The sequence below is a fragment of the Numenius arquata genome, chromosome 9, assembly GCF_964106895.1.
Source record: "Numenius arquata chromosome 9, bNumArq3.hap1.1, whole genome shotgun sequence".
NCBI lineage: Eukaryota > Metazoa > Chordata > Aves > Charadriiformes > Scolopacidae > Numenius > Numenius arquata.
This window is the reverse complement of record NC_133584.1, coordinates 19,961,803-19,987,232: the sequence shown is the minus strand read 5'-3', so window position 1 is coordinate 19,987,232 and position 25,430 is coordinate 19,961,803. Positions and strand designations below refer to the sequence as shown.

Sequence of the window (25,430 nt, the reverse complement as noted above, 5' to 3'; positions counted from 1 at the left end):
GGCTGATCAAAGAGACGCATGTTTCTTTTTAAACTAGATGAACTAATCTTTTGAAAAGAAGCTTGTGCAATCAGGGCCCACAACAGTTTGGCTTTTAGAAAAAAAATTATTATTAGAGCAGAATAATCATTACATTCAAAATAATGGACATTTGTACAAAAGTAGAGTCATACGGTCAGCAGTGGACCAAAACTAGTAAAAATACCTCTTCAAAGTACTGTCAGAGTAACATTTTATGATGACAAAACCCGTAGCTAAAAGACATGATAAAAAACAAGTGTTTAGTCCAGCAAGGAGAAGAGAAACTAGATCAAAGGTAATAACAATTCTGAGAAACTGATTTGCAGAGTAATGCAAATACAGAATTGTTAAACCCTGTGCTACATTAGCTGACCTTCATCTTCACCATTATACAAACAAACCCCTGTAGTTATTGGTTTTTGGTATTTCTCTGAGGATCTGGCACATTGGGAAGCAGTTTCAGGAAGTGCATTTTACAGGTGCATAGAGCAGTTCCTCTCCAGGTAGTTTTAAGGTTAAAACGCAGGCTTGTTCATGTACTCTTCTACTGTCTGAAAAAAAAAAAAAAAAGAAAAAAAAGAAACAATTGTGCATTATGGAGCGGTACAGTAACATTCAAACAAACCCTCTTCTTCTCTTTGAAGACAGTTGTAGTTTTGCATGGAAGTAGATCTGATAAATTAAAATGTAGGAATAATTCTGCTGTAAAAACCCGTAACAGCCTTTTAGAATCTGATCTTCAAATCATGACATACCACGTTTGTGGCTAAACTCATCATGTCTGGCTGGCCTTTGGACGTAGCTGGCCTCTTTTCATGTGCAAATGCCAGGTCACTGTGAAAAACTGTTTGACCTGCATAGTGTGCCCCTGGCTAGTTCCACCAGCGTGCTGCTCCCTTCAGTATTAGAATGGATCCTTCACTACCTTGGAAAAAAATAAGTAAATCCATCACATTCAACTGTTTTTGCCATTCATGGCTCAACAGTGCAAGTTACAGAAACGAATTCCTGCAGAGTTCTGAATAAAGGTTACGTATCTGTGCCCTGCAGAAAAACTACACAGGTGTTCATGAATGGAAGTGGAGTTTGCCAGCACGCGCTCTTCCCAATTTTAACTGTTAATAGTAGCTCATCTGTTTCCAATGTACTGGTGAAACACAATAGATTTTTCCGTATTTGTATCTGTATACATAACATATAATCTTAAATGATGTTCTTATAAATATCTTAGACCTGTTACACTGTTTATTAATACAATATCTGAGAAACTCTAGCAGTTAAACTGCAAGAGAGCAATAGCAGTATAGAAAGAGCCTCCAGATGATTCCACAAGATGCAAGAGGGTTGAACTGAAACCTCATGTAACCGCTCCCTTAACTGCATTGTTGTACCTATCAAAACTTAGCTATATTTTAAGCTCATGTCAAACAAGGAAGATGTAGGAAGACGTGGTGTTTGCCTATTGTTTTCCTCTGCCTTACCTCCTGCAACATGTCAGAGTCTTCTATGGCTTTCACTGCAGACCTCTTTGAAGTTTCTTGTACTTCTCCACCAATTATAAACTCATCGAGAATAAAATAAGCTTTTTCAAAATTGAAGATAATGTCCAGCTCACACACCTGCCAGAACAAAAGGACACACAACATTTAAATGACTTCTACAACACTATAAGCACTACTGGGCCAAAAGTTATCAAATGTATTCAACACATGCACTCCTGTGGCAGGGTGAAGAAAGATACTACATGTTATGCAATATTGCAGCTTCTGCACATATTCTCTCCACATATATAGCCTAGACTTACAGCAAAGATATTCTACTTACTGTATTTTATATGATACAGTACTTCCATACTGGTTTTCAGAGAACAAAGCTGACTTCCTAGCCTACTAACCTTTTAATAGGTCTTATATAGCTCTGGTAATATGGGTTACATATGTCCACGCACAGTTTCACAGTGCCAGACAAATTCCCTGTCCTAGTGACCTTGCAGTCACCAACTGCTTTTTTGTTTTGAGGCGGTACAAATGTGAGTCACGGCACAGCAATTTAAGTAAGAGATGAATTAAGGTAGTGGGGACAATTTCAAAAGTAGTCATAGAGAAGGTGGGTCTCTTGAAGTCTTTAAAGACTTACTGAAAGACTTATTTGGACCTTCTTCAGGTATTTTCTTTAAAAAAATACCAAAACAAAACAACAAACCACTTTACCTTTTCCTCACACAATATTATGAAACAAACAAAACCAGTATACCTGAAGATGGAGGGAGAATTAAAGAACTGTGACCCAGGGTGGAGGGCGTTATGTATTTTTCCTCAAGCTTTCCCCTTGAAATCTGCTCTGCATATCAAGGCATCAAGATTAATTTTGGGGGGAGAAATGGATGGAAAAAAATAATCTTATGATAGTTTCAGCACTATTTCATGAAATATTCTAATAATTAATTTCAGTCTGGATGAAGAGAATCTATGAGGTAAGTAGTGCGGAGAGAAACATGAAGCAAACCAGCTACAGATAACTAGCTGTTTGTTTATCAGACAGCCAGGAGCGCAAGTAAAGAGAAAGTAAAACCTACGTTTCCAAAGTATCTGTCCAGAAGCTCCACGTATCGATGAACGACCTCTAGTGTCAGGAGCTCATTATCCTGGTCTTCTATTGCACAACAGAAGTACAAGCTGGCATACCTACGGGAAACAAAGGTAAAAAACGTGAGAGTGAACAGCTGGATCCTCAGTGCTCCGCTCGTCTCTTAGAAGTTATGCAAATGACAGTTAATGTCTGTCTCGTCTCTACAATAATAATTTTCTTTCATTCTCAATGTCCCAGAAAACACTTAAAAAGATCACATAATTTAAGCAAATTATTAATTTAGTTAGAAAACCAAACTGCACCCTTAGCAAAGCGGGGTACCTCCAACACTGGTAAAACAACCAGTAAATCAGTAGTACTTTAAAGCTCTCCCTCACCTGCTGCAATAGCACAACAAAGTGGGGTTAATTAAACTGCAGAATGAGTTACTGCTCTTGACTAAAAAAATAAAAATAAAGGCAAAAATAAAGGCGGAAGGAGTTAGACCTCACCAAGCCTGCTGGCTGTCAAATGACTGACAGAAAGCATGAAACTGCTTGGGCCAAACAATCCTCATAACTCACTTGCAGCAAAACTTTATGTTTAAATCAACCCAAGATGGGAGTTAACAATCGACCTCAACTCTCTGATGCTGTAGCTAGAGCCCCAACTTGTCACAGCAAGTTTGTTTACACCCATCAGATGTTTACACCCATCACTTCACAGCAAGGAAATCCACTTTTGCTAAATGGGAGATGCTGCTTAATTTATACACTGTGCTATACCTTAAGGCTACTTTTTGTTTGCTACGACTTTACAAGAATTAAAAGGCAGTTAATGCTAAGCATCATGTAACTAGGGACCAGAGATTTGTTTGGAAAAGGAAATGGGAATAAACACTTTCCAGAGCAAAAATATTTCAAAGACAAAATTTGACAAAATGTTGGAAATGCCTCGGAACAGCTCCTGCAGCCTCCTGAAGAGCCTGATAAAGCCCAGCACACGTCCCAGCAGGGCACCCCGGGGAATTAGAAGGAGCAGTGAAGCCTAAAGCCTTCTAACAGAATTTCAACCACTAATACTTATTAGGTTACTGCCATTTTTCTCATTTGACAGATTGTACAAGTATTTTTCACCCCGCAATTTACCCTGCTGGTTTGTCCGGGGACACTGTGCTGTTAGATTGCTGATGGCAGGCTCCTACCAGCTTAGTCTAGCACTGAGGGTTTGTTTGGTGTTTTTCTTAGTGGGGCTTTATTTTTCCTCTTCTAGCACGTGTTATTTATATGAATAGTAATTACATGTTCTCATAAAATTACTCACACCTTTTGTAAACAAGCTTGAGGTCTTTCCAGTCAACAAAACTACTTGTTTTTTGATTGCGAGACAAAATAATCTGAACAATTTCTCGAATGATCTTTTTCTTCTCTTTATCAGGTAGCGTCGTATACCATTTCTGAAGCCTTAATTTCCCCTGCCGACTGAACAGCAGTATAAAGTGTATCTAGAGTAAACAAAGCGACATGGTTAACGCCGGGGCCACGGCCAGAGGACAGCATCCCCGTGCCACATGTCTGTGAGATCTCAGCGAAGGCATCTCCAGCCCTGGTGTGACCTTTGGATGTGGCATCAGTGAGGTCTGGGGGAGGCTGAGCACGGGAGCGGAGATCCCTCCCCTCTCCTGTTTCTTCCCCCAGCAGCTCTCCCCTCCCTGTGGGACCTCTCCCCTCGGCATCCCCTCTGCATCCTCTCCCACCCGCCCTCCCTTACCTTGTGCAAACAGCTGCTTTGCTTCCCATTATCCCGCCTCCCCGGGGAACAGGAGGAGCATCACCACTTTGCAGTGGTGAGAAGAGGGTCCCAGCCCCTCCTCCAGCAACATTAGACATCTTAGTGAAGGAATAAAGACCTATACACAACAGGGCCAGGGAGATCAAGGATGCAGTGTGGCACAAGATCAGAAGTATGAATACCTAAATAGAAATCATCATCACTAACATTTCTGATATTGCACTGTTTCAGGCCACAAACAAAGCAGCATGTTCCCAGAAGAGGCTATAAGGAACAGAAGAAACCAACTACTTTGGAAAGGGAGCCTGACTATTTTACTGAAGACATCACCAGGTTATGAAACACAGATGACTGCGATGACAAAGGACAGACCTCAGTGACCGAGGATATTACATTAAATAAAGCATGGTATGTACACTTGTCCTGGTTCAATTTTAAAGCTATTAATAATTTTACGTGGTTTGACCCATGATTTTTTCATGCTTAGCATTAGCAGCATTATTGAAATAAGAAGTGCTAGCTTTTAAGTGCCAGTGGGTCTTTAGGAGAAAAGTATCAATTCACATTTACATAAATACTTTTCTTAGCAGATTAAAATAACTGACCATACTAAGTCTTTAAGGAATACAGTAAGTCATCTACCCACAGCACAGAAAAGGTTTTAAGAATGCAGGAAATCTATTTGGGGATGACATCCATCTCAACGGGACATCCTCTGCTAAATGGAAAAAAAAAACCCTAGTAGGGATAGAGGTGCTTCCAATGGCTGAAGACTCTGAACTGCCCTGTTCCTGACAGGCATCCCCATTCCTTTTCTCACCAGTACCATTGCTTGGAGGCCAGGGACTTGCAGGAAGGGTATCTCCCTCTTGCTTTCTATTCCAGTTAATTGCTGTACCTACACTTCCCCATCACTCCATCTCCCTAGTGAGGATTAAAGTTAATGTTCACAATTACTATCAAGATTACCATGCAGATTTCAGCAAAGACAAAATCATTTCACACTCCGGTGAAGTCCAAGCAGAGAAATGCACTAGGGAAGCTTCTATGTAAAAGACAAAAAAACCAAACCAAACAAACAAACATGCTACTGGATTTTAAACAAAGCATTCATTCATAATTCAGAATCATTCTTGAACTATTAAGTTGCACAGTTGTTGAGTAATCCGGAGATAAGAGTTCTGACTATATTGGGAAAGACTTCAAATGTGGGATCATTTTAGGGAAAAACGGACTGTTGTATTCATATGTGCCTGTGGCAGGATCTAGTGCTGGAAATATGGCTCTTACCATCATTAGTCTAATGTGCTTGATAAAATTACAAGGATTTTGTAGCTGCCTTGTATTGAGTCCTGTAATACTCTCCAGATGAGCTTGCTAAATAAAAACAATTATGCTGCTGGCAGTACACATGCCCTGATTACAGTGAAGATCAAAGCACAATGTTCTTGCCTTTCTCCGTCCCTATTACCAACTGGGTTTTGACATGGTAATATTCCAGCTGTCAGGGCTACCCCTCCCCAGTAGATGAAGGGACAGTACTTACTGTCCATACACTTGTCCACTGAGAGGAGCTGGACGAATGAAAAGACTATTTTGCCTGCTGCACAGCATGTTAATTCCAAAGGCTTTGTAAAGATGAGTGCATTTCAGAGAGCAGAGCGTAGGTTCTGCAGATAAGCGCAGCAGGTCAGCAGGTGTCCATTCAAAAGCAATCAGGCACAGGTAGCAGCTACTTGATAAACAAATTTCTAAAAATATGGTGAATCAGATAGGAGAGGATGATCAGATTCGATTGAAAATGCACGGAATTAGTCGATGAATCCCTAGCAAAAGCTGACAGCATGTTCAGCATAACAAGATCGTGCTGTTTGAGACATCCTCAGGAAGGAATATGTTTGCCTGCAGCGCTTCTATAGGGGCAGATAATGAAAGCGTATTCTGGTTTAAGTTCAGCTGTTGGACCCAAAGGACCTTAAATTTGAGTGCCTGTGAGTAATACATATATCTCCAGGATAGCAACCTTATGCCTCTAAAAGGTTAAATACCGACAAGCCAAGGAATTACTATGAATATTATTACTATTTTCTGCTGATCAGTTTACTTCAGTATGTTATGCTTCACCCATTGGAAAGTGAGCTGCTCTCCATTTGAAATGGCTTTGAAAACTCCACTGTTTCTTATATAGATGCAGCTGACGTTTCACCACCACTTTCATGAGTAAAGGCAACATTCTTTGCAATCAGAAAATACCCATTAATGCTCTGAAATGCATCAAGATTCATACACAAACTTCAAAAATCCTATCTTTTGGGTCTCCCATCCCATACTATTTCATATGCAGGATATAACTGCATACTTCATAAGGCAATTTTACTTTTATAGAAATATATAGAAAATATGTAAGTGCCTCTACTGTAGTCTGTTTCTAATTTTACAGTCTACAGCAAAACAGTGTACCCTCAAGCCTAGGTACGTACTACTGGCCAGCTGAGAGCTCCTGTATCAAAACAACATATTAGAAAGTTGCAGATACTTAAAAGAAAAAATATTGTGGGTTTTTTTTTTTTTTTTCCTCTTTTGACTCTTCTTCCTCTTTCTAATTTCTAAAGCCCATTCAATCTGGGGAACTCTCTAGGAGGTAAATAATATTTCACTCTCAAGAGGTTAAATGGCTTAATTCCTGTAAGCGTAAGCATCCAATTGCTACAGACATTGTTTCATTCAGTTCAGCTTTGCTCTGCCTGGCCACACTGACATGATACAACACATTCCTCACTCTCATCTGCTCATTACAGCTCACTGGGAAGATTTTGATGCATCAATAAACCTGGAAACATTCAAGTACTGCACAAACACAAACGTAAGAGCTCATCTGCTCTTTGTTCCTTGACTGTGAAAACATATTTGCTTTCCTATAGTGCTAATGACAAGATGGATGTTGATTACAGAATTTTCGGTGGGTTTTCAGCAGCCAAACTACAAATCAAGGTAGATTATCCTGCAATGTTTTACTCATCTTCAAAAATTCCAGCAGAAAACAAAGGCAAATGGCTTGCTTCAAGCAAAATACCTTTGAACCAGGGTGCCTGGTTTCCTTTCCTCCCATTCCAGGGCATGCTGGCCATGACTAACCATCACCAGACCCAGGGGCGACGCCAGAGGGAATTTTTAGGTCCAAGCCTGAGTGGGTCAGGATGAGGAGTGCAGTTCCTATGAGAGCATCGCCTGCCTTCGCATGTGGAGTCTGTAGGAGAAAAGCTTTGGTCTGGGGCTGAGTGTAATTTTATTAGCTTGTTTTACTGAATCAGACCCAACCACCTACACCACTGTGCAAAATGATTTCCATAAACGTCAGTAAGTAGCCTAAATGACTGCATGGTATATTTGTAGGCCGTTATTTTCTAGTTGGAAAAATAGGATTTTTTTTTTTTTTTTAAATCAAGCATTTAAACCAGATTTCTAAACCTGAACTCTAGCCCCTTCTTGTGCATCTCTGAATCAACTGCAGCTGTAAGTTATACAGCAGGTCAGAAAGTTACAGGGCCTTCTGTTTTATCGAGAACTATACCAGGATAACAAACAACACCCCGAGTTAAACAACACCCCGAGTTAAACAACACCCCGAGTTTCAGGGCTACACAAAAAATCAAATGGTAGACTTTGACATGAAATAATTCAACAGGAAATAGAACAGACATCAAAAAAGCAAAATACAGAAGGTTTACGTGTTCACAAAGAGCAAATATAAGTTAAATAAGTAAAACTAACACACAATGTGATTTTTATCCACCTTCCTTGGGAGACCTTTCCCTCCTTTTGCTAACGGGCTGTCATGATCTGACAAGCAGCTCTCTCAAGCTTGTTCCTGGCCAAGACTCGAGGTCCCCTGCGGTGCAGCCTTCCCCAGTACCTGGCCATTTCACACTGCAGATCAATGAAACACTTCACAGTTGGCTCACTGGTTTCAAACCTGGATCATTTGTAGCTTTTACAGAGGTTTTAAAACTTAACCTAACCTGTACTGCAACATTTAGTACGACAGCCTAAAGGACTCCAGACTATATTCTATTACATACAGAACAAAGCACCTGTAGGGATATCAAATAAAGACGACTACCTGTGAAGACAAAGTGGCTTTCCTGACTGCCAGGGTCATTTCTCCAGTTTACTGTCCAAGGACATAAACATCTAAAAGATGCTACATTTCTTCCTGCAAGGCTCTAATTCCCCACCTCGTGAGAACAACATGTGCTAGAAATGCTTCTCCTCCTCCCGTAATTCAACCTGCATAACATTTGCCAACTGCTTTCAAACCTGTTCTGTGGCATGTGGCAGCTCCACGTCCCTTGGTGGGAGAGGAGGACAGGGAGGAGGGCTCCAAGAAGCCTAAGGGGACAGAAGGCAGAAGAGGAGACGGTGGCTGGAAGACTGGGAAAAGCAAGCATCCTCCTCTTCCCTGGTTGCTTGGTTTGGGCAAGGATTTGCTCGGCCAGGCAGCTCTGCCACTCCAGCAGCGCTGGGTTTAGACTCTGCTTCAGCTGTAACCTTTCTGAATTAGTTAAGAGCCCTCCCAAATCTAACTTTTACAAAACAGAAAGATTCCTGAAATTCACAAGTTAACTGAAACTTGCAAATTAGGAATTACTATCCTAGAACAGACAGCTTGGCAGAACTCGGAACCTTCCACTTCAGCCTGCTGCTGCCAGGAGGGCAACAGGCAACTGAAGACATGCTAATAAGGAAAAACTCATGGACCACATAAAAAAGGAAGTAGGATGAAAAAAGCCACACCTTCGGCTGCTGGCAGAAGCCTGGAAAAAACCAGACAGACTGGCTGTACCTGGTAGAGAGGAAGCCACTTTATACCATAAAGTTCTCTTTTAACTTATTCTGACTCCCTTGAAGTCTGCTTCATCTTCTGGCACTGTTGAGTCTAGTTGAGGCCACATTCTGCTTATCTTTTACTATTTTTCATTCTCACCTCCGATATGAAAGAATGTATTTCCCAACATAGACAGCTGTCCAGAATTTTTTTATTGGTATTTATTTTTACATTACATCTGAAAATAAACAAAACCTACTTTCATTAAATTGTTTCTTTTAAAAAGTATAAACATCCAAATTATTCCAGCCATTAGCTATTTTTTTCTCCAAAATATCTGAAGACTAAAAAATTCCTTTTAAACTTTGCTCTGTTTAGGGGTTTTTTTTTGGAGGGAGGGAACTAAATACTGATTTTTTTTTTATTTTTTTTTTTTAAATAATACCTATACTGTGAACACACAGATGGTTTGGAATGCCAGGCTTAGGTTTTAGGGTGAAATGAGAAAGATGTACCGAATGGACAACTATTGACCTAATGTATTAACAATCTAGCTGCATCAGGAAGAGCCAGAATAATAACACACTGAAGAATAGGTATTCTGGTGTTCTGCTGCTGCACAGAGTCCCCACTTGGCTACTGACCTTGAATATATACATGCTGGAGTCTTAGGGACTTTTAAAGCAATTATGTAAAATCCAAAACAGGCTACTTTATTAAGAATATTCAACTTCCTTATTTGTTTACTCTGTTACTAAAACTTTTATTCACAGCAGCACAGAAGCTGACAGATATGTTTGTTAAATACTGTAGAACCTCAGCTTTAAAATTTAAAACACGTATTTAGTCTGTATGATATAAGCAAATAGGAAAAAAAGAAAGTGAAAAATAGCAATACATAAATAGCAGAGTAGCGTACTGCTGCCTAACTGGCACAGAATTCTTTCTCACTTAATCTCCATTAGGAACATTTCTGAACAATTTCCCCTAAACAATACATCCAAAGTCCACGCAATAAAAGCTGTGCCAGATCATTACAGGCACATGTGACTATAGTTACACATTGATTTTATGTTTTGCACGATGCAGAAGTCACCCTTATCTTATTACTGAAGATTTTAAATTGACCAGCATACTAGCATTTAAAGGATATTTACACCATATAGTATCGATCCAGCCAACAACCTTCTTGATAGCCTCACTTCAGTTAAATAAAATATAATCAAAACGGTATAGCTCAGCTCAAACTCTGAACCAAAAACATCTTGAAGCTCCTCACTTCTGATCCCTACCAAAGGATTCCTTCAACAACGTCCTCCCTATGGTACAGGCATGCTTGTGCCTCCTCCTCGCAGGCTGCCGGGCGTCCCACCAACAGCGAAGCCAGGCTTCCAGCACCTCTCCAGAGAGTAGAGACAGCACATCTGTTTAAGAGAGGAGAGACTGCACACCTGTCTAAGACAGCTCCTCAGATGTAGATGCAGGCAATGACATCCATCTTTTACAGAAGATAATTACTCTCCGTTTTCTTAAATCAGTGCTTTTTTATTCCTGCAAATGGAATTAACTGCAGTTTCTAGGCAATAAGCAAGAACAAATCCAGGCAGGCAGTTTGCACAAAACCTGCCTTGAACTCTGGGATGTGAGAGCAGGCCAGTGACCGCGCCACAGCCGTGTCAACCAGGGAGACGGCACTCACACCTCCGGTCTCAGCTGCAGGGATGCTGAGCTGGCTGACTGTGCAGAAAGCAGCACAATTTTTGAAGATATTCAGAACAATTATTAACTAGGTAATCACATCCCTTCTGCCTCCTAGGCTGGGCTCTCAGAGTTATATAAACAAGTATAAATGTTTATACATTTTTGGGAGGCATTAGAAATCTTCATTAGGTTACTACAAGGAGGAGGAGACCAGGTGAGAGGCTGAACAAGCTACCGAGAGCTATCCCTAATTCACCGTAGCCCCAGTGTACTCTACAGTCATAAGAAGCCCTTTTCCCGGTCTGTTCCTTGAACAGCTGGTGAAGAAACAGAGCTAAAATCCAGCCCGATGGACTCTGGCAAAAGGTGCAGCCTCTTTTATTCTCGTTTCCAGTTTGTCTTACCAGGCATTTGCAAACCCCCGCTACGTGAAGGCACTACAGCGCCCTTCCCTTGCCTCCGACCTTTCAAGGAGCAAAGCTAAAAAGTTCTGCTCTGGGACAGGGCGGGCACAGCAGAAGGTGAGGAGTTTCCCCGGCTCCTCACCCAGACAACAGACGGTGCTGTGGCCCCGGGATGCCCGTGCCTGGTGGGGCAGGAACACGGCAGCGGCCTCACACCCAACCCTCCAGCTCCCAACAAAGATGCTCGTGGAAAACCTGAGCTCTGGAAGGACCAAAGATAGATGCAAGTCAGGGTCACATTTGTGAATGACTCTGAAAGAGCACGGGAGTAATTTTTTGGAAACATTGAAGCATTTCATTTAGGCATTTTCAATAGAGAAATTCTCAATTTTCCCTTTTAAAATGGCATTTTTTTATTCAGGTAAAAAAACTGACATAGATTTAATAATCTAAACATAAAAGAAGCAACCATTGTTTACAGAAGGAAGGGCCAGAGCACAGGATCTCACACAATGCTTTATATTGGCCCGGAATTTAGACTCCAGAATGAAAAAATGGACGAAAGGTTAATTCTGCTATTCATCTGTGTCTTGTCATGAGACTTAGAGGAAAGGAAATGCCTGTGGTACTGCCCCTTCCCCATCTCCATCTCCTGAGGCCGCTGGCTGTTGAGCTGTGAGAGTTTCATGCAGCCAACCCATGGCTTTGCTAGAGCTCGGAGCAGACAGGCAGACACTCGCCCAACACCTCCCGTGTCCTCCTTCCAGCAGGCAGCCTTGCTGCAAAGGCACGACATGGTAAATTTCCCCATTTCCTTCAAACAAAACTGATGCCATTTCTCATTCCTTTGTGGTTTGTGTCTATCGCTCGCCTCAGGGGACTAAGCAGAGGGCGATGACCACACAGGAGCTCCTGCACTGGTTAACGAGCCATCAAGAACTGCAAGTGTCTGAGCAAAACTACCTTCAAGCTCCAGGCAAGCACCAAGGCAACAACAGGCATCCCTGGGCTGGAAAAGAGGGATTTTAATGCCCTCTCTTCTCAGGTCTGAACAGAGGATAGCAGATGGGCATCCTACACAAATCCAGCAAGTTAGAGAAGAAAAAAAGACTGATGCATAGAGCACCTGGGGTTACGTCTGTGACATTGGGAAACATAAACCCAGGACACACTAGGCCAGAAAGACATGTCTGGCCAGAAAGGCACGCCAAGCTTGCCTTCAAACACACAAATGTAAATTTTATTTTCCCATCTTGCCCCAGTGACTCTGAATGCTATATTCCTGCTCACAAACAAAATACCATTTGTGCAGGACTGGATCTTGCACCTCTCTAAACTGCAACATCTGCAAAAATGCCAGGGCCCAGGGGTGGCCACTGGAGAAAGCATACACCCAAAGCAGCCAAGGAAATGCAGATGACAGCCCGTGGGAATAGGACAGCAGGGAAATGAATGGGCAGAGATGGCAATTAGTAGCTGTGCATGTGTGATACAGAAAGAATTATTTTTACAGGAGCAGTACGGTTTTAATTTAGGCATCACTGGAAAGACTACAACTGGCTGACATAAATGCCTGATGTATATGCCAAAACATAAATCTTGTAAGTACTTCGGGGAGGAGCAGCTCTGCCTCCCTGACCCATCAGTTTCCTCAGTGCTTTCCTAATTTTGTCTCTTTGCTGCTTCGGCACATAACTGATGCCTTCAGGAGGCAGAAGGTCTATGGGATGGTTTATAAAGCATGGGAAATTGAAGCAATTAAAGATACAGAAAAGCAGCAAACATTTTACATGGTCCACATGCTTGGCAGTATTTTCTTGCCTCCTCATAGCCCAGGCTGCCCATTACCCCTCCAGCCCTCTCCCTGCATTTGCCTACCCCAGGTGCCTCGGCTTTCTCCAAAGCCCTCCCGGCACTCCACATCCCAGCAACTCCTGGCTCTGAGACATGCCTACAACTTCCTTATTTGTGAGTGAATTTTTGAAAAAAAAAAAAAAAAAAAAAAAAAAGACTTAAGCAAAGAATCAGCAGATGATCTAGCATAATATTTCTTTTGCTTTCCGGAAATGAGCTTATTACCCGGAGACAGTAAAGCGTGCGTGGCAGTTACTGCACAGCCAGCCAGCCCAGAGCAGTCTCCAGTGTAACTGTGACCGTAATCCGTAATGACACTGAGTACTTGGCAGGGAACATCCAAAACTGGAAGAGGATCACAACAACAGTCAGAGATTACAGCCTTCCTGAGAAGAACCCTAAAAAACATTTTTCCTAGCAAATCCCACAAAATGGTACTCAAAAGTCCAACTGAATGTCATGGAGTAGCTGAATACCAGATGGCAGTACTGCTCAGAGGGTGATCTGTTATCTGAGCAGCTTCCAGAAGGCAGGAGCATAAGTAATAGGGCAGGCGTGAAATCATTCTGGTAGTCCTGTCTCCAGGAGTCACAGGTTTAAGGATACAAGGCCAGAAAACGGATCCAGACAACCCACCTGTGGACCCTTCCTCCCTGAACTGCCTAACTACTAGGACACCCACAACACCCCTGGCTGTGGATTAAAAACATTCATCTATGCTGTGTGAAAACATATTCCCTTTTGTTTTCTTTACATTTAGTGCCTAAAAATTTCACAGGATATACCCTGACTCTTCTTGTCACAACCATTCTTTGCAGCGTTCATGATTTCATGCATTTCTACCACTTCCCCTGTACTCGTCTCTCCCCAAGCTGAACAGTCTATCTACTCAAAATCTTTTAAAAGGAATGCCATTCCATTACCATTATATACTCCACACTAGTAGGTCACTACAAGATAAATAAACAAAGAAATACCACATGGATTTTTTTTTTTCCATGTAGAACGGCTGCCTCAAACAAGAAGAATCATTTAATTGTCATTTTCTCTCCTTCACTCATCTATTCTAATCTGCTGCCCTTCTTGTCTTTCAGAGGTAAATGCCGAGAGGCAAAGTTCATCGTCTTTGCTGGGCCAATACACAGCTGTATCACAGAGTGGAAAAAAACAGTTCTTCTTCAAACTGTAGATAGTAAATTCTGTGCAGCACTGAAAACATCTCTTGCAGATCTGTGTCTATTGTAACAACTGAGGGCATTGAGACTGTTGGTGAGGTCAATATTCAGAATAGCTGAGAGTTCCTTTCCAAACACCAGGCAGGTGTCAGCAGCTGCAGTTACTTCAACTAGTATTTCCACCCAAGCTTCTGGACCAGTGACTGGTATCAAATGTCCTGCAAAGTGGAACCCATGCTCGCCAACTCCTTTTCTATTCAGGCCAAGTACATTTTTAGATCCCCTGTGCTCGATGGGATTCTTTTGCTCTTTCTCCAGGGTTTCATATCATGTATTAATTTTCCTCACTGTACGGATGAGCTGCACAGGTCGGAGGGAAGCAGGCCCTTTACCGTGCAGGCACCAATTCTGCACTCAAAGGTATGCAAGCAGAGTAACGTACTGTCACGAAAGTACTACTGATAACACTGAGGTGGCAGCAGAATCCAGGTGTTGCAACACTTAGAAGCATGAAAGACTACAGCAACACGCATCCTTGGGGAAACTAATCAGTTTCTCCTCTCTGCTCTCTCCCTACTCTTCAACTTTGTCCAGACAGCAATCCTTCAGCACATGTTTCTCTGCTGCACCTATACATGTCAGGGAGCAGAATTTAGACTCTTATCTAAAAAGTCTTTTTTTATTATTATTATTTTTATTTTATTTTAACATGTCACAAAGTAGCAGCCAGGCAGAAAAGCTGTCTTTCTCAGCAGGATATGAAGCTAGCTTTGCTAAACAGACTCTTCCCTGAAACTTCCCTAGAAATCTACAATAGAGCAAGCAATTGAAACAACCCTCTTGCTAAGACACTGTACCATTTGCACAAGTACATTCCAGTGAGATCTCAAAACACAGAATAAAGGTAGCAAGCACAACTATGCCATTCCAAACCGGAGGAATGGATCTACAGAGAGTTTAAATGACCTGTTGAAAGTTCTTCGCTCGTGTACCTGAATAAGGCTTATTCTTGGTTTGTAACCCAGTAACCCTTATTTCTTGATGCGTTACCCAGTGTAACAACCCCTTCATGGAAACTGGATGACAGACAGAGGAATTTTAAGCAAAAGAGTAGCCTGACAAAAGCACCCTTTCATCCACACTGGTTCAACAACAGAATTGGATAATGCTGACAGCACTAGTTCATGTAGTAACGCCAGCAACGGTTTGTACTATGGCTTCAGAAAAGGAAAAAATAAATATTATTAATTGTAAGAATGCACACTCACCTTATAAAATTGTAACAATCAATACAGCAGACAGTTTCCAAATTGTCAATAAGCAGCACTGCTGTAAGCAGCACTCCCCTGGGACCATTGTGAGTGCTTTGAAAACTGGCATTTGTGAAGTGCGTGCATCAGGGAGAGTTCTGAGATCAGCTTCCCTGAAATCAGCTCCCATATTTACTGACCTTCGAGGGCAGAATAGGAACTCCAGTTGTTTACATAAGCTTTACCTGAGGGAAGTGGATATGTAGGGCTGTCTCGGGGTGTAACCAGAAAGGTTACACCTTTACGGGGACTTAAGTATGGAGACTGCATTGCCATCTGTAAATTTCATTACTGTGCATATTCTATTTGCAAATATAATGACAGGTACACCTTTCTAAATACACTAGACTAACACATATTTAACATTCTGGCTAAACCACTAAAAGAAACAACATAGCTCTGCCTTTGAGGATAGAGACAAACAACAAAACTTGGCCGTGGATGAAGGAGCTGAGAGACTTCTGCTCAGCGGCACTGCCAGTAACTGGTATTACAGATGCTCACAATAGGCAAACTGGGCAAGACAGTGGCTTGGGACACGCTCACAGAGCCTGCCCCAACTCTGAATTATCAAGCAGCAAGATGGTTTCTCAATTAAGAGGCATCGCTGACCGTCTTACTGCTTGAGAGCCCGCAGTCCTCCTTGGGGAAAAATCTAGCCATTATTCTGAGGATATTGGTCATCACGCTTAACAAAAGAGAATAACCACGCCAACCTTCTCTGATCCCAGCGAACCACCAGCAAGCACAGCAACTGGAGAGCCACAGGGCCTCTCTGCCAGGATCCAGACTCCCAGGATCCTTCCAAGCTAAAACATAAAACAAGCCGCCTCTCCCCAGCCACCAAGCCGGGTCGCACACACAGACCGGCTGCCAACAGACAAAGTACAAGGCACAGAACCAGACCCATGCACTCTCTCACACACACAATGCTTGATGGAAAGGCAGAGACAAGTTCCTGCAAGCCCCGTGGGACCAGGCAGTTGGGCAGAGGCACCCAAGGCGGCCGCCCAAGCTCTGCACTCACCCGGCACCAGGGAATACAGGTGGGGAAAAGCTCTTCCCAAGAAAACCCACTGCCCAACGCTGCCCCGCTTTGACACCAGAGCCAGCCAAAAGACACAGATCCACATGAAACCACATTCGATCCTTCTCTAGGCACTGGAGCTGACTTGAACCTCAGCTCCTCAGGTTACAGGAAGACTTTATAAAACCTCTCCCTGTAACAGCCTTGTTTTCCCGGTTGGCTAGGAAAGGCTGTCAGCCTGACCCGGGCTCACCCCAAGGGTCAGAAGAGAGAAAGGAAAGGAACGTAACTTTCGTTTCCCCAAATCAGGTGCAAACGTTGTTCAAACCCGCTGGGGAACAGCGTTTCTGGGTCTGGGCGCAGCCGGCACAGCCCTCGCAGGCAACCTGGCACGCGCTTTCTTAAAAACCACACTTTACCTCTACGTAAAGCCAACTCGGATTATTCCAGCAGAATGATTTCTTCAAAAAAAATAATCCAAGTTTCTTTTTTCCGAGCTCAAAGGAGCCGCTAGCGCCCCACCTGGGGGCCAGCCCCCTCCCCAGCCCCGCCAGGGCAGGGGGGTTCGGCCGGCAGCGCCCTGCCCCGGCCCGGCCCCTCCGCGGGGACTTTGCTTTCCCGGCGATCCCCCCATTCCTGTTTGCTTTCGGCTCCGGGCAAACCGACGTCCAGCCCGGCCCCGCGGCGGGTCTCCCCCGGCTCTGAGGGGGACGGGGGCGGCTCCGTTCCGCCCTGCCTCCGGCCAGCCCAGGGAAGGCGCACGTCGAGGGGGGCTCCGCCGCCGGCCCGGGGGCGGGGGGGGGAATGGACGGCGGTCGCGGCGGGACAGGGGGCGGCTGCTCGCGCCCGGCTCCGGCCCACTTACCATGGCGTGGCGGCGGCGGCAGGCTGGGAGCCGGCCCGGCCCGGCTGGCTGCCGGCCGCCTCCTTCCCTCCCTCCCTCCCCGCCCCGCGGCAGGTGAGGCCCCGGCCGCATCGCGCCTTCCCACAATGCCCCGAACGGGAACTCCCCGGGCGCCTCCGCCCCGGCCGGGGCCGCGGGGCGGTGAGGGGGAGCGGGTGACCGGGGCGGTGGGCGGGAAGCGGCCGTCGGGCCGTCGTGTTGCCCCTCAGACGGGTTTTCCCCGGCCGCGGCCTGGGGGTGAGAGACCCCGTCCCGGGCGCTTCCGGAGAGGGGAGCGGGGCGCGGGCAGAGGGGCAGGTTTCTGGCAACGGGTACACGGGGCAGGGACGCCCCCTTAGAGGGCTCGATTGTGGGGAGCCGGGGCCGCAGAGACCCCGTCCGCACAGGGGTGACCCCGGCTGTCACCACGGACCTCTCAAAGGACACCTTTTTCAACACAGCGAAACTCAAGTTTAATAAAGACACAGTTCGTGTCCTCCTTTGGCGGCAGCTGCCAAGCGTTCATACCCTGAGGATGCTCCGGTGGAGCTACAGGCATGGTTGCTCTGCAGCCCCTCTCCACCAAAATGAAACTGGGATACTTCAAATACCTTAAATGGCTGGGCTTTGCCAGCCTGTGCTTTTTGGTGGAGCTGGGTGAGAGAGCAAGACGTGAGCAGCTCTGCAAATCCCTGTAACCTCTGGCAGGGATTTGCTGATAAGCAGCTGGTGCCAAAAGAATGTGCAGCATCCACAGACTCAGCACTTGAATCAAAAGCTCTAAATCCAGGCCTGAGGCTTCTCCAGCACTTACCAGGAGTCTGATCCAGATGCAAACTACCACACGAGCACAAAACGTGAAAACGTTGGACGTTTAAAGTCCTACGTTTGTAGTCTAAAGCAGAGAAGCTCCCCAGCGCACAGCACGCATCTGTCCCTGAGAGCGATCCCCCTGATTCGGGATATGGATCCCACCTGCTCCAGGCAGAGCTGTGCCCTGCTCGTGTGCAGTGCTAGATGCATCTGAGCCATCAGTGAGAAAGGGAAACCTGAAGGAGCACGGGCGCTCCAGGGGACACTGGTGCCAATGGCTGACACCGGTGGAACCCCTCTTCAGCCTCTGGCTGCAGCAGAGCGGGAGAGGTCCCTCGGTCAAAAGCAATTGTGTGTGCGTGGCTGGGAGGGCAGCTGGGCTGAAATCCACTCCCAGTTGGAAACGCTTGTTTGCAAGAGCAGAGAGCATATGCAGGGGTGTGCTCCTTATGCTCATTTAACAGTGTGGAAGTAATTTCCACGTTTCCCTAAGCATGCCTACTCCCTCTCTGCCTCCGTAAGCTTCAAATGGTCACAGTGTTCACAGAGCCCTCCACTGCTGCTTGCTCAGTTCTGGTTTCTGCATGTTCCAGCCCCGTCCCGCCAAGCAGGATGTGTGGTGTGCCGTGCTGTGATGCTGCCAGCTGCCCAGTGCTCTCGTTTTGCTTCTGGAGTGCACAACACAAAAAATACGAGTCCCAGCTGCCTACAGATCTCACTGATACTTTATCTGCTCGCTTGCCTCTGGCCTGTCGCTTCCCGAGTACACATCCCCAGCCCATAAAGCACCACTAGCTACAGACCGCATGAAGATGCTCGCCCTTCTCTGCCCAGCCCTGGTGCAGCACACGCTGCCAGATGACGCTGGACTGGCTGGTGCTGCTGGGGCACCATCCATAAGCTTCACTGAGCCTGCCAAATACATGCTCACTGCTATCAGCACCTGATAAAGTAGACCAAAGCCTTTTGCTAGATTCCCAGGGCTGGGAGAGTAAACAGGCCACCCGAAGTGTCGCAGTACCCATGCTGCCTTCCCCAGGAAGTAACATCTGCCTTCCCCACAACCACGGTCATGCTCCTGTCCCTTCTAGCTCTACCAGCAAGTAGAGCAGGTGGCCTCTGCGGAGCAACAGGGAGCTGGCTCTGCACTGAAACCCCAAACGTTCCTTGCTGTTGGTGAACAGGGAGTGACCCTAGATACCACGGCAGCATTGGGAAAGCCATGTCTCTGGGTACCCTAGGAACTGGATTTGCCTAACATGCAAGAATGTGGACACCACAGAGCAGCTGAACTAGAGAGGCAGGGTATCAACACTTTCATCTCCAAAATTAATTTTAAAAAGTTTCATGAAAACAACTCTCTTCAGCAGTCTACATCTTGCCTAGCTATGTAATATATTTCGATGATGGACAATAATATTTTTTCTGCTTAACAATCTTTTCCCAATAATCTTATTTTTTCTGTGCAAAGACCTTAATTAGGCCCATGAACTCAAGAGAACTAGCCTGCTGCTTTTGTGTTTTTGCAAGTACACTAGAAAAAAAAGCAGCAGCAGCAAACACATCATGTATACAGTGCACATTAATAGCGGTGGCCAACATCAACTCATTATGGGCAATCTCGCAGGTTAGCAGAGAGAATTTTGCTGCCCTACAGAAACAACGCTGCAGATACAGGATTCCTGCCCAAATTAGATGCTTTCCAGCACAGAAAGCCAGGCTGTACTTAATGACTGGCTAACAAGAAGTGGTGAGGAGTTGGAATTCCCCCCCTCCCCTGCCTCTATACCACTGGCACAATGTACCTGCATAATGTTCTGATAAAGAAGATAGCCCAAACTTCCCAGGTAGGAACTGCTGATGGTTATCAATGTCGGACAGCAATGGGAGTGGGGGAGGCTGCTGTGGCACACAGTTGTGCCAGGTGAACTGGTGATCTCATGCCAGAAAAATGCCATAGCATGCACTCCTTCCCTTAGGCCCAGTTAATTAATCTGAACACAAAAGCTTACAAAGTAATGCAAATTTATTTCTCTAACTCCAAATGGGCTGCAAAAGGCCGAGATCCTTCTTTTTTTGGCTTCTGTCTCTGCCTGGAGGAAAAGGCTCATATTCCTTCCTTGAGGGCCCTCTGAAAAGCAAAGTGAGGCAAGCAGCTTCTTACTGCTACTAGATAGCGCATCCTCTTTGCTTACATTCCACTCTTCCAGCAACCTACCACATTCAGAAGTAGAAAATGTACACACCAAGAGTTACGGTGGCTTCAGTGAGCCTTGTGTGCCTACAACTGCTGATAAAAGTTTCTCTAGCTCCTAGCTGTAAGTTTTGGTGAGCTTGGACATTATTTATTTGAAAAGAAGTCATGGCTAAAATGTCCGATGCCATGGACTGACGGAGTCCTAAACCTGCAACGAGCTTTGTATCAGGCCCTCCTAATCTCTGCAAACTTTATAGAGTGCAGAAGCTAATCCCAGACCATATAAGTAAAGCTATACATTCACTAATGACTTACAATTGATTGGGAAGTTATATTCACGTACTTTTCCAGGGAAACAAACAAATCCCGAAAGCTACAATTAAATGACACAAACCATTGTCTGAAGGACAACAAAGATAGAACAAAATATGACATTCTTACTTCCTTCTAAAAAATTGCAAAAAAAAAATTGAAAAAAACCCCACCTTTTTGCAGAAAGAAGCCTTTTTACTGGCACAGAGTACCACAACAAATGAAGCAGAGCACTGGTCGTTTACACTGATTCTAGCCTTGGTGTGATTTTTCAGCACCTAAACCGAGCTGCTGCCAGGCTCACAGAGCCACCGACCACCTCAGGTAAGTAGCCCTGTGCAAACCAAGGAATTCAGGCTGATGCACACTCCACTTGATGCTTTTACAGGAGACCTGCTGTGCAGGTTTTTTTCCACTTGATACTAGGGCCGTAGGGGAAAGAGAAAACTTTAAAAGCTCAATCTAAATTCAGCTGCAGGAGGTAGCTTTTAATTGCACTTTGGATCAATAGAGAAGCAATCTAACACTTGTTCTTGGTTACTAGGCAGGGGTTTGTACTTTTCCAGACAATTTTCCCCTGCTTCTCATATGTTCCCTTTTCCTACTTTGCTCACACAATCTGGATCCTCCACAATTTAAGTGCAGAGCAAAGCATTCATATCACTAGAGAACATATCAAATCATATATGTGCCACAGATATTAGTACCTTTTCAGCAGCAATAGCACATTCAGTAAGTAGTTCCAACATTTAAGCAAAGTACTACAAAAGTGTTAAAAATAGCAGTCTCAAATCCTCATATAGCATGTACTGAAGCAATATGTGTACAGAAGTACTTAAAGGGTGTCAAATGGCATTTTATTTCATTTCCCAGCTGTATAAAACTAAAAGCAGGCCAAAAGGTAGACGTTAATAAAGGTCCATCCAGAATTCTCCTTCTATCAAGAGAAAATGTGTTATTGTAGCCCTCTTGTGTTCAGTTGCATTAACAGCTATTAGATCCATACTGTCCTTCCTTACAACCCCTTAAATGAAGGGTCTGCATGCTTTAACCACACCATCATTCAGTTCTTGGCCCTCTCTGCCTTCCCTCAGTTTCCTTTGTGTTTTACCTCTTTCCATCCTGGTTGTAAAATCTAAGCATAATCAGACCGTGCTCTGAAGCAGCAGAGTGCTCAGCTGGTACATTCACACCATAAAACAAGAGAACTGCTGTTTTGGAGTAGGATGACTACAACATCCCTCATTGCCTGTAAGCATGCTTATATTCCCAGCATTTCTTCTCCATAAAAGGACTGTAATGAACACAATTTACAGCCTTATTTCCCTCTTTTAGATAATGCCTATGAGATATAGTTTTAAATTGAGTGTCCCAAAAGACACCATTTAGACACATGCAACATTTTTCTACTCTTACAGAAATGACTCTGACATTCTCCAAAACCTGTAGGTATTATTGACAGTCCTGTTGATCCCAGACCTTCCCTACCAATCACCAAGCTTAAAACCTCCGATGTCCACCACTTCGCTGAGACACCACAGTCAGGGTTATAAGAGGTAGTAGCTTTTACAGTCCTCTTTTCAAACCTGCAAAGGCTGTGGCAAACAGAAGAGTGAGTTATGGCTGCATTGCTATGGGTGATAGTGGGATGCAGTCTTCTAACTCAGGATGACGTAATGGGTTATTTCCTAAAAGAGACTCACCTTCCACATCTGCTGCCTTGGTCATCCTTAATTCAGCCACTGCAAGACCCACTCACTCTTACAGATGAGGAGGCTCAGGCAAGCAGTTCAGTTGTGCTTCAGGAGCTGCTATCACCTGTCTTGAGGAGCTGAACTCCAACATGGACATGCTGCTGCAGAGGAAACCTGGAGAAGGAGCCATAAACTAAGAGAGAAAGAAGGAGAAATGAATGAGAACAGAGAGAAGACAAAGGACAGTACTAGAACAGAAAAACAGCTATGGCTTAGCAGCAACAACATCAAGGAATATTAGCAAGTAGTGCCCACTTGTGATCAGCAGCACAGGGGTGCACTTCAGCTCATTAAAACTTAAGAGTTTCGACAGATACACGCATATATAGTGCATATATATATAGCTATATATATGCTATATTTTTAAGGCATATAGATTTTGAGAGCAGCTGAAACCATAAGGAAAACAGGCGTCAGAAATAAAAATCAATATAGACACTGAGTCATGGTATCTTCTTTGTTTGAAAGACAGCTACAGTAGCAAAGCCAGGAGCAAGTTAAACCCTATTCTGTCTTTCCCTATAAACAAGGTAGAGGGGAGAAAAGCATGCACCTCCATAACATTTGTTATTGCAAGCCAGTTTGCTGAAGAACAGGGTAATGTAAAGCATTTCAGAGGAAAAACGTATAACAGCACGGGTGGGAAATCCTACAGCCAACCTGTATTTCTACACAAATTTATCTTGGTTTTGAGCTGGATAAATGCTAAGCAATACCTAAGCCTCTGGGTGTCTCATAGAAAGCATGATTCAACGCACACCAGGGCCTTTGTAAACAAAACTGACAGGATTTACTTAGTAACTCAGTTATAATAGCGAGACGTAAGGCAATCCATGATATCTTTGTGACAAAAAGCAGTTTAGGAATGAATGCACCAAATATTCTGCAGACAAGTCAGTTAATCCCACACGAATTAGTGTAATACATCAAGAGTAAGTCAAAGAATACAGTTCAACTCCTGTGTGAGCACAGATTATACAGTTAAACTGGTAAGAGACCCTGGGTACACAAGTTAGTTGGCGGGCAATTGGGTCCAGCAACTCTGAGCTGCCTGTATGTTGGAGGGAAAAAAGGCTCATGCTGTAGAAGCAGAAAGCAAAGTTCCTAATGACCCCATTTATTTAAGTTTTTATTTGATAAAATATTTTATATTTAATTTTATGAAAAATAAATTGTATAGATTTTATTACTGATTTTATTTTGATGCTTGCTTCCATTGCTAAGTGATAAAACCAGTAAGTGTTACTGTCTTTGAATCTGTTCAACTATTAGCTTTTACATATTAATAAAGTCCAGTAGACCACACAGAGCTACCTAGAGACCGTGCCCTCACTTTCTCCAAAGGGACAAAAATCTTTGTGGGATAATTTGGTAGCAGTCACTTAAGAGATCGTTGAGAAGGCTTGCCTTATACCCATGAGAGAAGCAGAGAAAACCTTCAAAGGCCACATTGCAACTCACTGAAAGATGATGACAAAAAAAGTTTTTTTAAATGTTAATCTGTCAGAAATTCATCATTTTCTGTACAGATTGATCATGGTATTTCACTTTTAGCCAGGTCATTCAGAACTGAGGACTTCATCTACAGAGCCAAAAATCTTAGAGAGCTTTCCTTCTGAAGTATGTAGTAGCAAATCTGATCAACATAAAAACCTGTTCCTTTCCTGCATCTAGTACATTCTAAATCTCTCCAACGAGCAAAGTCAACACCACACCACAAAACCCATTGCTAAGACCTGCCACACAGCTTATCTGAAACTTAAATGAAGGTTGCAACATAAGGAATGTAAGAAGTGTTCAACTATGCATTCTCATTTAGAATACCAATACATGTATTATAGTGCTTTCACCACAAGGACACCATTTGCATTCTCAAACCTTTTCAAACTTAACTAATCTAGAGTTCATATGCCTTATTTAAAACATTCTATAACATGGTCTACACAGATGTCTAAACAGGCTTTTCTGACTACAGATCAGTAAGAACATATAGTTTCCAGTCAGTTTTTGTTGGAAGTAGAAAACAGGGTATTTTGCCTTGGGAAAGGTGAAAAGTTTAAGCTGATTAAGATGAGATGCATCTTGTTAAAATAAATAAATAAAATTAAAGTATTATATACCACACAGGCTCCTCAGCCACCCTTCAGAGATGGAAAGAGTTTGTGAAACCTTTTCAGATTCCTCCTATTGCTCCTGAAAACCGGAGGGAGCAGTGAGCTACACCTCAGGTTAACAGGTCAACATTCAGGCATTCCAGGTGTTGAAAATCCAGCCAGTGCTGTATTTGAGCCTGTGAAGGCTGTAAGTAACTGTGGGGGATAGGATGGGGACAAGCTGGGAAGCATCCTTTTCTCAGTGAGAAAGTATCACAAGACAAGCCTAACCACCTCCTGTGGCTGCAGTTTGTGTCCTCTGTATATATCATGCTGGATGGGATGAGCAGAGTCTACAATATAAATTAATACTTTTCTAATACCTCAGAGAGGTCCAAGGGATGTCAGGGAAGGGGTTGATCCTCTGATACTTTACATTGTAAGAACCTTTGCAGACCTCTGAAGGGGAACCAGATGAACCAGAAAAGAGGTCTATACGAGCTGGCAAGCAGGACGCAGGATAGTGTTATACATCACTAGCTGGGACCATGCAGGCAGTTGTTTGTCTCAGCTCATTGGTTCATCATGGGCCTTTCACCCCACTGCTCCAGCTCATTCACCTCCAATACAACACACCTGACGAGCTCTCCCTCCAACCTCGAATTTGAACATGGGCCATGTAAAGGAGGAGCCAGAGCATAC

The 25,430-nt window shown here is 43.9% G+C and overlaps 1 protein-coding gene across 1 annotated transcript; it reads right to left on the bottom strand.

Annotated features, from left to right (window-relative positions):
- Nucleotides 1-89: 89 nt before the first annotated feature.
- AP1S3 (adaptor related protein complex 1 subunit sigma 3) lies at nt 90-22,681 on the bottom strand. The gene is made up of 5 exons (XM_074153535.1): nt 22,585-22,681; nt 3,915-4,093; nt 2,597-2,705; nt 1,503-1,640; nt 90-572 (listed from the first exon to the last, which is right to left on the bottom strand). The coding sequence occupies exons 1-5, from the start codon at nt 22,591-22,593 to the stop codon at nt 537-539; spliced, it is 471 nt and encodes a 156-aa protein (XP_074009636.1). The 5' UTR covers nt 22,594-22,681; the 3' UTR covers nt 90-536.
- Between the last annotated feature and the right edge of the window lie 2,749 nt (nt 22,682-25,430).